This window comes from Agelaius phoeniceus, chromosome 1, assembly GCF_051311805.1.
Source record: "Agelaius phoeniceus isolate bAgePho1 chromosome 1, bAgePho1.hap1, whole genome shotgun sequence".
NCBI classification, from domain to species: domain Eukaryota; kingdom Metazoa; phylum Chordata; class Aves; order Passeriformes; family Icteridae; genus Agelaius; species Agelaius phoeniceus.
The window spans coordinates 115,341,311-115,352,843 of NC_135265.1; the positions used below are offsets into that span (position 1 = coordinate 115,341,311).

General features: G+C 40.9%; 1 protein-coding gene across 7 annotated transcripts in view; it reads left to right on the plus strand.

Moving 5' to 3' along the window:
• Positions 1-10,283, plus strand: part of LYN (LYN proto-oncogene, Src family tyrosine kinase) — a 49,603-nt gene extending 39,320 nt beyond the window's left edge. For all 7 annotated transcript variants that reach the window (XM_054633723.2, XM_054633746.2, XM_077185687.1 and 4 more), the window contains exons 11-13: positions 1,911-2,064; positions 3,419-3,550; positions 8,652-10,283. In XM_054633723.2, the coding sequence (XP_054489698.1) occupies positions 1,911-2,064; positions 3,419-3,550; positions 8,652-8,854 (489 nt within the window). In that variant the 3' untranslated portion in view covers positions 8,855-10,283. The remainder of the gene's footprint in view (positions 1-1,910; positions 2,065-3,418; positions 3,551-8,651) is intronic.
• The last annotated feature ends 1,250 nt before the right edge of the window (positions 10,284-11,533 follow it).

Sequence of the window (11,533 nt, forward strand, 5' to 3'; positions counted from 1 at the left end):
TAGCTCAAATAAGAGGAAATAAAATTGTCTTTCCAATAGCTTTTCTTTGTTGGACTTGGAAACTAAATATCACGGTCACAAATGTTTCTTTTGTGAAGTGATTCTTCATTCCCTATCCAGCAGTTCACCCAAATGTTATATCTGTGCAGGGAAGAAGGAGGAAAGCTGATTCCTCTGTGGTGTTTGATGTATTTTTGGTGGCATTACCAGACCTGTCTGCATTTTGGGTGTATCTTCCATGCTGGCCAGTCCAAACTCAGCATCAATCTTAAAGCAAAACCTTCCCCTTCATCTCTGCTTCCTCCCCAAACCCATGTAATGGCATGGGGAGCAGAGAGAGGCAGAGCAGACTCTAAATTAAATACTGCTCTTCTATGGTGCCTGTAAGCCCCTAATAAGACTCTCTGTGGCAATTATTCACTAGCAGCTACTTCCTTCATTAGTAAATGTTTGACTTGCTTCTAGAAAACGTGAAATGCAGGTGTTGCTCATTCTCTTCATCAGAGTTTCTTCTTGGTTTAGTGTGAGAACCCCCCTGCACTGTACAAGGGCAATGTTACACTTCTCTGAAGAATGTATCTGACTGTAACAAGAGGTTTGCAGTGGAGGAAGTGGGAGGGCAAGTGGCTCTATTTTTCCATTGCTTAAACCAAAAAAGGGGAACAAAGACCGTGAGGTTTTGTGTTGTAAGTGGTGGCAGTGTGTGCCCTGGCAGCACCCCTCGGGGACTTTTTAAAAACGAAGAAGCAGAAGTGATGTTCATGTCCTCTTCAAGTTTGGGCAGCTGCTGTGCCTGCTTTACTGCAGGGCTGAAAGGAGCACCTCTGCTGCTGGGGAGGGATCCCTGCATGGTCTGCTCCTCAGGGGACAGCACAGAGCCTGTGGGAAGGTGCCAGGCTCTGGCACTGCTGAAGGACCCTCCCTGCTCCACTGGCAGATCTGAGGGTGTGGGTGCTCCCCAAATCATGCGGCCAAGAGGGGTCTGTCCCCCCCCCAGATACCTGTGGCACAGGTGGAACCTTGACTGGGAATGTCCCATCACCAGTCTCACAAGAAAGATAAAAACTGATGGCTCCCAAAGACAAGGTTTTGTTTTTTTCTTAACTCTGCTTTAACTTTTGGACAGAATACTGTCTACACATCAGTTTTATTGCTCTGAGTTTAGAAACTATTATCTCTATTATCTCAATTTCTTTTATTTTTTTTTTCCTGAAAAAAAAATCATCCCCTCTGCATATTTTAGAGGTTATTAATTTGGTTTGGAAATCAATTTGGGCTGCTGAAATGCAGACTATATTTACTTATGATACTATCTGAGAGCTGGCTGTTGCCAAAAATTCCTCATGTACGAACAGGTACGTGTTGCAGAAGAAAATAAAGGTGTTTCCCCTATCTTAGTAATTGCTTCCTAATTGTCCAGGCTTATACTGGGTAGATAGAAAGTTGTGGGGTTTTTTAACTTTCTCTGCGCTGCCACTTTATCAGTACCTGCTTCATCAGAACACCTGTATCCTAAGTCATTAATTCCTTCTATTTTCTTAGTATTCAGAAAATAAACTGGTTAATAATTTAGGAAAAAGGATATTTTAATAGAAATCTTAGGAACATTTCATTCCATATTTTCTTTCAGGAAATGTCTTCCATACGTCTCTAATCCTGCCAGCTGTTACTCACCCAAATAATTCTTTCAGAGCTGCTACCATAAGCAGAGTTTTGCAGGGCTGGATCTGTGCATAGGTTTTCCATGGCAATCCCCCCTTTCCTGGTTTCCATCTAAAAAATTCTCCAAAGACACCAGTAAGGAACAGATGGATGTGGCTTTGCTGATACCTTTGAAGAAAGAAGGATCAGACCTGCTAATGGAGCTCTGTGGTATTGAAATATCAAAATAGTTGTTCTTTTGGTTACAGATTGCAGAAGGGATGGCATACATAGAAAGAAAAAATTATATCCATCGAGATTTGAGAGCAGCAAATGTTCTGGTTTCAGACCTACTGATGTGCAAAATTGCTGATTTTGGATTAGCAAGAGTGATCGAAGACAATGAATACACAGCAAGGGAAGGTATGTATTTTTATTTTTGTCTTTAAAGCTTCTGCCTCTGGGAGGTGGTGACGCTGTATCTAACAGAAATATGGTCACCAAGGACAGGAAGTGCTGTAAGAGCTTCCTAGGGGCTGCATTCTAAGGCCAACTTCTAAAATGAGTAAAGGAAACAAATAACCTTTCTGTGCTGCCCAAGCTTTTTGATGAGTTTATTTTAAATAAATTTGAAAGACAAGGACAATCTACAGTATTTAACTGCACACCAATTTTTCCTAAATTGAACAAAGTAATTGTATATTCTCAGCTTCCATCTCACAGAATTAAAGGCCAAGAAACTGTGATCTAATATTCTCTTAACATCCTTAAGTGCCTTGTGGAACTCCTTTCAAAGGAAGAAACCCTAGCAGCTGTAGTTGCTGACAACAGGAAAAGCTTTAGCAGAACTTTGGAAGCTCTTTGAGTAGCTGCAGCATCAATTTGCATGTTCAGCAGCATAGCAGGGACCCTGGAAGGCTGGGCCATGTCCCTGTTCAGCACATGGATGAGAGGTGACAGGGTCAGGACTGGCCAGAGGAAAAACCTGCTGTGAACGGTGTATGTCTGGGTTTGGCCACGAGTGTTTTGCTAATGTTGTCAAGGATCCTTTCAAGATTGTTGGTTGCAGTGAAAAGTTTTTATTTTTGCTTCCATGCTTACAGGTAGCTTTTCAGAGTGGTTTGTTGGCTGGCTTTGCCCTTCTCCTTTTAAGGACACAGCCTTTTAAGGTTTTCAGTCTGGATGGATACTCTGGTAACATAGGCAAGAGGGGAAGAACTAAAATATGAAGAAAGAGAGCAACACACTACAGCTGAGATTAAAGGAAGATGAGCTCTTCAGCAGGCACTGAGTTGTAGTAATTCAGTAGATCAGCAGGAAGGGTCTGGTTAAGCAGTTTTCAGAGGTACAGACCCATATCTGTGGGTTTTAGCTAGCTCTGGACTTTGTATATTGATTAAATTAACTTCTCAGGTTATAAATTTTTATGTCAAGTTTCTTTGAAGTGTTTTCTGCTATCAGAAATGTTTCCTAGCTTACCTGGTATTTTGTGCCAGGATGTTAGAGCAGGCTAAAATGGGCTTAGAGAGACTCTGCTTGTATTACTCCTCATTGTGAAATGAATTAATGTAGTATTCCCAACAAAGGCTGCCTGAATGTTTTTATTAACTGTCAGGAGTTTGCTTTTATCTGGCAATTTCTGGAATCACTTAGTTAGATATGAAAGACAGTAATTTAAGATATTAATTTTTAAGGTATATCTTGTTACTGCTTTTGCATCTGTGGCTGAATGTGAAATGGATTAAAGTGACTGTTTGAGACTGTACTTTTTTTTTAGGTGCAAAATTCCCTATTAAATGGACGGCACCAGAGGCAATTAACTATGGATCTTTCACTATTAAATCTGATGTATGGTCATTTGGGATTCTCCTGTATGAAATTGTTACATATGGAAAGATTCCTTATCCAGGTATGGGCCTGTGGTTTTGCTCTGTATTTATACTTGGGTGTTAAAAGGCAAAGAAAATATTCAGGGAAAGGGCTGGCATCTGATAGTAGTGACACTGATGATTGAAAAAATGTCTTACAAGTAATCTTACTGTTTTGAAAAAGGTACATGCCTCTCCAGGGTAAATTTTAGCAGAGTAATGGGACCACGGGTATACAGTAATTTTTATATGTTCTAAAGGTGTTACAACTGCAGCAAATGCAGATCCTGTGTTTCTGACATCCCTGTTTTGTGGACAGAAGCACAGTCCCATGGCGAGGATGCAGTTCTGCAAGTCCTAACAGTGCTCTGTAAGCTGCTGGGGACTTCAATAACATAATATGTGAAGACACTAAGAAAGTGTGTTTTCACAAGCAATTAGGCTGTAGTAATTTGTCAGTGCTAGCCTAGTCTAAAAAATATATGACAGCAGACCCTAAAGCAGTGTTGATGAACCACTAGGAATGTTTACTGTTTGTTGTTCCTTACAGTCAGGTACAAGGCCACAGAGGTGTGCACATCAGCTGCATTGGGCAGCTGTGAGATGGTCGTGTGCTTCATGCTTCATTTTTCATTGTTAAACAAAATATATATTCATGTTAAATATATATAATGTAAAATTATATATTCATGCTTCCAGCACATTGAGATACTTTGTATGAAGGGGTCTTTTATGCACATAAAATTGCTACATGTCAGGCAAAGATGATTAATTCTGGGCAACAGACTGCATTCATTCGAGCTTACTGAGGTTATGGGAAATTGCCCTAAATTCCCTTCTCTGGTGGGCAAATGGGGAAAAGTACAGCCATGTTCACCTGCACTGCACATCTCATGGGCATCTCTGAGAAGAACCTTGGGATCCTGACAGGAAAGGGAGACCAGATATTTCATCCAGGCAAAGCTTTCCCAGTGCTTCCAGTGCAGCAGCTCTTGCTGTTTAAACAGTGAAAACATTTTCACCACTTCATGAGCAGCTGGAATTCTGCATCCTGAGCTGACAGAGATGGTAGAGGCAGACCCAAATCCCTGAAGTGACAGGCTGAACACCTCTGGACACAGGGAGATGGGAAATCCCACAGGACTCGGGCAGTGGGAAGGGGGTGATGGCAGCCAACTTTACACTGCTATGGAAGAACACAGTGACTTTCCATACAGAGGTAGAGCCAAACCAGACATTCTCATGGCACAGTTCTAGGCCAGGAAAACACTTAAGCTCAAGACTAGCCCCTTTAAACTTCAAGAGGTGATAGGGCTGCTTGCACAGCTAGGTGCTCTGGGTCACTTTGTCGGCGAGGGCTATGAAATACTGGACAGCATAGCAGGCCCTCCCAAAGCTCTTCTTAAACACTGCTCATGGAAGCACTGTTTAAGGAGGATGGATGAAGGATCAAGGAAGGGAGATGGGAAGGATCAGAAGGGAGATGTCTGCAGCCAAGTAATGCATGGCTCTTCCCACAGTCAAGATGCCTTTTTTTTCCCCAGTTAGAACTTGCCTGTGTATACAGAGAGCTCCTGCACCGAGCTGGGCTCACAAGATTATTTCTGAAGAATTTCTGCTTAGAAAATGGTCATTCTCTGAGCAGACCTACAAAGTGACCTGGAAACCAGCACTACAAAAATACAAAAAGTCAATCCAGTACTTAATTCTGCAGCTAAATCTGCTCTCTCTTTACCTTCGTAAGCCATATCATGGTTCTATTCTAAGAATAAAGTCAAGCTGTACAGCAGATGTGGTACTGCTACACTGCTGTGGGAAAATTTCTCTTCTAGGGGAAGTCTGGGCAATATTTTTTTTTAAATGTGGGAGCATTTCTATGAGCACCATAAATACTCCGTGCCCTGTGGATTCATTTATCAACCAGTAGGTACATGTGGAAGGCTCTTGACTGCATATTAGAAGATTTTAATGTTGCAGGTATTTTGTTTTAATATTTGCAAGTATTGCTTGCATTAAAATGGATGAGAGATATACATCTATTTTAAATAGAAGTATAAACTGAAATAGCCTATTAGCCTGAAAGTTGATTCTGAGCACCAGAATCACAGCAAAATACACGGGTGACCAATCTACTTTACACAAAGAGATGTGCCAGATTTGGGAAAATTACCCCAGCATGGCAATAGTAACCTGGTGATGGATTGTGACCAGTAACAACTGGACAGAAACAGTAAATTGATTTTTCACTTCTAGTGGGAATGCTTCAAAATATTATTTTCAATTATTAAGCAGCTCTAGGAACCAGAGTATTCAGCACAGAGCTGCATTGAAATTGGCAAGTAGCTAATACCTGTACTCAAGTTGGTAGGAAGCATTTCTAGCCAAGAAATTTGGAGCTTTTGTGATCTTTGTTCTTAAATTCCAACAGATGTTTCTCCTCCTGAGAAACTCAAAGCCATTAGTGGAACTAGAGTTTCAGGAACTACCTCTGAAATTTAAAACAAGTATCTGATTCTCTGGGCACAAAAGTTGAATTGGTAGTTAAAACCTGATTTCTGGGTGATTATGTAGTATGTCAATACTGGCAGCATCCATAATTGCATTCCAGTTATGCCTGGAACTCTTCACAAGATATGACCCTTTCTGTACAGTGGGATTCCTCTTCCATACCAATCTGTTCACATCATTTCCCAGGCCTTAATATAAAGAAATATGTCTTTGTGAAACCTAACAGGTACCACAGCATTAATTAACAGACATGCACCAAAACTTTAGCATTCAAGAGGGTGTAAGTGTGATAAATACATATGTGGGATATATTTCTGTCACTGATTAGGATGTAGATATGGTAAGACAGCTGAAAAGGAAAAAATTGAAACAATTTTTAAAAGGTAAACTTAAACAAGTAGCTATTTGGAGAATACTGTTTGGACTGTGGATAACCCTTTTTGTTTTAAATAAAACCCCAAACACAGGGAAGTATGTACATGACGTATTTGCTTTAAAAATGTTTTCATTTTTTGCTTCTGTACTTAAATGGATGTTAAACAGATCTTTTTCCTGCAGGGAAGCTAAAACACAGTCTTTGTCCTTAGCATTCACAAGGTAACAATCAGTCCTGCAGACAGCAGATCTAAGCACAATCCTATGAAGTACTTAAACCCCAAAAATCATGCCCATTCTGCACAAAAGCCCAGTAGCAGCAGTCTTCATATAGCAGCACGGTTAACTAAGATTGTGTAGGGTAGGAATAACTGTTTTACTGCATATATTATGTACAATCCAATTTCTTGAGGTTCAGGCAGTCCAGTCACTGTTCTCTATAAAATACTTTATTGAATTTTTTCCTGTATTTAATTTGTCTCTATATAGCAGTAATTCCTTATTCTGTGACAACATGCCCTTCCCCTACTTTGAAGTACTTCACTGAAATAAATGGGCAGTGTTAGTTCAGGAAAACTTCCCTTCTCCTTCCAAAGAGGAACTGAAAATACAAAAGATGTGCCCAAAGTAAGCACTTTGATCCAGACTCAGATTACATGGCTGAAGGTATTTTTGGAAAAGCTTAAAGCCAACAAGCTTGAGCTGAAGTCAACTATATGAACTATGGTCAGCTTGAATAATCCAAGTAGTTATACTGGATAAAGTTGTCATTTGGTTGTAATTCAAATGTGTCCTTACCTGCCAAGTGGCTCAACTCACAGCCACAGCAGTCAGATAATACATGCAGAGGTCTGCAGAGTCTGCAGCAGCAGAGCTGCACCGAGGGGTCAGGGGACCACTGCATCTGCACCTCCACTCCTGACCTTGCTGAGAGCAGGACCCATCCTCCCTCCTGTCAGCCGAGCAGAGCTGCTCTCCCTGCCCTCTGGGGAGCTGGGGGGTGCAGGAGCCTGTCCTGCATGGACCTGAGCAGAGGCTGAATGGCCTGAGAAAAAAAACCTGGAGGAGCTGTAGTCTTGGGCAGAACTGCACCACATGGAGCATTTAGCCTGAGGAGTGGCTGAGAGGTCTGGGATACCCTTCCCAAAAGGGAAAGCCTTCTCTGGTGAGCAGGAATCTCTAGGCTGAAGCACAGGTGCTTCCTGCATGCCCAGCCATCAGAACAAACAGCATCACTGAGTACAGAAAAGAGTCTGTGCCAGAGAAGGCAATGCAACCACTGGGATGGTTAGATTAGATTTGCCGAGGAAGGGATAAGCCCAAAGGCAGGTTTCTGGGTAGGAAGTGGTGAGCCTAAAATAGCAAAAGCTGCCCCTAGCATAGCTGGCCTTATGAAAGTAGGTGTTGAAATTGTTCTAAGAACCAGTTTCTCAAGGGTTTGCTAAAGGGGGGGAAGGGTGACAGGAAATTTAAAAAAGGGGGAGAAGGATGGAGTCTAGGGCAGGACTCTCATGTGGCATTAGCTGGCATGTGAGATGCAGGATGCACTGCTGGTACTTACAGTTCTTATCCTCCAGAAGAAAACCATAGCAGGGAAAAAAAGCAAAGCTCAGCATAGCTGGCAAGAAGGTTTTGCATGACAGGAGTAGGACAAGAGGGGAAATTGCCTATTACAATGAATGATTTAATGAGTGACTGTCCAGTATCTTTCAATCAGCAGCATTTACACAAAAGCCGATGTAGAAGAAATCCTGAAATTTTGGGCAGGCTGACTGCAGTGTGGTCAAACAGGGGGACTACTCTCCATCTCAGGATGGATGGGTCTCCAGCAAGCAGAGCAGCAGCTCTGCAGCTAGAGATGAAGGCTGGTGCCAAGGCAGGCTTTTACTGGGAATCACACCACCACAGGAAGCAGAATAAATGGAGACAGGATTGGTCAGAAAAACAGAGCAGAGATGGTTCTGGAGACAAGAATTGTGATTTTTCTCACAGTTTTGTTAGACTTGACACTAAAGAGGTTGTGGTGCTCAGCTGCAGTAATGGAAATGTTCCCACCAGGATTTTCAGAGCAAGTCCCTCATTGCTGGTGCACACCTCGACCATTATTGAACTCATGGTAGGATCTACCTTTAATAAGTAGCAAAGATATTAAACTAGTGGGTGAAGATCTTTAGAGTGAAGTAAAAAAAAAGAAAAAAATAACTTCTCTAGGAATGGAGATAATTTCATCAAATCTTTCTTCTTTGTTTTTTGTTGAAGGTATGAGCAATTCTGACGTGATGGTTGCTCTTCAGCGTGGGTACCGGATGCCGCGCATGGAAACCTGCCCAGCTGAGCTTTATGATATCATGAAAACATGCTGGAAAGACAAAGCAGAAGAGAGGCCAACCTTTGATTACCTACAGAGTGTGCTCGATGACTTCTACACAGCAACAGAAGGGCAGTATCAACAGCAGCCATAGAACAAAGAACACTTTTTCTATTGCCATAGATCATTGGCACAGACTATCTTTAGAAGAGACTGCTCAAACCAGTTACTTCATGCATTCAGATGTCTTAACAGAGTGTGGAAGCTGAAATGCTGAAGAATAATTCTGCAGAGAAATAATGTTTTCATTTTGTTAAAGGAGTTCCTCTAAAGCTTCAAGTTCTCCTTAAAGGCTCTGTGTTTTGCATCTGTAGAAACACCCCAAAGCAAACAGGCTTTTTGGGGTGGGGAGGGAGAAGGAAGGAAAGCAGTCATGCCCTGGTACAGTTTGACAAGACCTTCTTAGGATCTAAATCATGCAATATGTTACAAGGAGACATTGATAAAAGGGTTGAGAAGATGCATGAACAGCTGTTTTCAAAACAAAAAGTCACAAAGATTTAAGGCATGGTGACGTTCTTAAATCATGTTTTTTGAAATACAGCATATAGCAAAAATTATTTTTATATCCTTGTTATTTCACATTACTATCAGGCATACTGTCACCTCTTGTAAGGCTTCTAAACAGGTTTCCTTTGAGGAAGAGTTATGTATGTAATTCTTTACACTGAAAAAAGTTCTGATTTTCTGCTGTAAAACCCTAAATTTAAAATCATTTTCAAAGCATTACAAAAGCATCAGATGCAGAAGTGCAAGAGGAACACACATGACTGCAGACATGGCAGCACACCTCACTCTGTGTTCAAGCTTCAGCTTCCCACAAGGCCAAAGTCATCCTCTGAAGTCCATGGAAAAGCACAGGACTTTGAAGGAAGTTAATACCTTCATTGTGGTCGTTGAAAATGTTACCAGTGAAAATATTTTAATCTTCATTTTTAATCCTCTGTGGTTATTCAAGAATATTCCTTATATTTTTGCTGCTTTAATCAACTAACCTCAAATCTGTTTGAAAGCTAAAACTAGCTCTAGCACTATCAAAAACAATTTGTGGAAACATGCAATGAGATATCAAGTTATATTGCAGTAACACTGTCATTTGTTGCTTAGTATTACAAATCTAATTCTTAAAGTGAAGGCAAGTTGCTGTGCTCTTGACATGGAATTGTTCTATCAAATTACTTACCCAAACAGATGAGCAAGCCAGTGCACTTGCAGTGTAACCACAGCACAGCATAGATTACTTCTTTTTCAAAGTGACACTGGTTCTTAGAGCTGAAACCCAGTACACATCTTTGTAAATCCTTCAGCCCAGTTATTTAGGCAAATGGTACTTTGCAGAAGCTCAAAACTTTTCTGAGAAAGCTTCAGTGTGCCTGCAGTTGAAGCTCAGCAGCAGAAGTATTCATGGCTTTTCTTTCCAAGGGCTTCCTTCAGTCAAGTTTAAACAGACTGTCAGTCAAATATGTAAATAGTTTCTATTGTATGGTGATTTTTAATTTTAATAAATACTTACTCTGAAGCTAGTAGTATGGCAGTGATTTGAGATAAAACAAACTGCTGATGTTCTATTCCATGGTAGCTTCATGTGGAACAGGGGAATCTCTGATTATCACCACTACCAAGATTAATGGGCTCTGCTTTCCTTACACCTTTGAGAAACTGAAAAGGACCAAACCCACCATTTTTGCATCCTTCTTGTGACTTCTTATTATCCTGGAGGGCATGAAGAGAAGAACCAACCCCTCAGCTATTCTTGAAAACAGCTTCTCAAAAGCCTTAAACATAAAAGCTACACTGTGCTTTAGCAACTTGTAGGAAAACATTAACAGTTCAGCACTGGCCAGTAGTTCACTACAGGCTTTATTTTATTTTAAGAATGAAAAAAAAAAAGAAGAAAAAAGCTCTAGATAGTAACTTTGTCTTTCAAACCATTTCCTGTAGCCTACCAAAGAGCTCTGTGAAGTGAGAGGGAACAGTTGCTCAGGGAGTAGGAGGTAATAGTGTTACATAAAGTTGCTAGACAGGCTGCCAAGGTGTAGCACAAGGTTTGAAATGGTATTATGGAAATTTTCCAGTATTATCCTGTTCTGATGATTTTTTAAACTTCTGTTTTAATTGCTTTTCCTAAAGCAATTTGTACATAACAGCTTTCTTATTCGAGAGATCAGCATTCAGTGTCTCATATAACTACTCCAAAATATTTTTTATAGCTGAAATAGTTTATGTGGGAGAGGACAAATATTTTAGAAATTCTACCTTGTAGGGATTATAGGCCTTCAGAACTACTAAAACCAGATAACCCTGTATTTAACAGAAACAGTTCAAAACATGAGGAAAGCAATGGCTGAAGAGCAACCTCAACAGCCTTGTTAAATAGATGTCAGAGTGATGATTACTGATCACAGACCAACCCAAAACTCCCAGCAACCTGGCAAGAGGAGTCACAGCAGAGCAGGGCTGTCCTCCTGTCAGACAGGCAGGCTGCACCACCTACTGTCTCCCCAGGGAGGGTGAGGTTCTTGCTTTGAACTCTGTCCCCTTCCACTGAGAGAAACTCCCTTACAGGGACTGATCAATCCAATTCACTTACAGATTCCACAGCAAGCCTCCAGCAATTACAGGCATTGTACTTCCAGAGTAGTTAAAAATCCCCTCACCTTCACTGACTGGAAAGGGCTTTAGGAAAACTACTTCAAATTTTATCATGCTCCAGTCTTCCATCCTTAAGCTACTAGATAAAAGCTAAGTAATATTCAAGACCATCCTATATCAA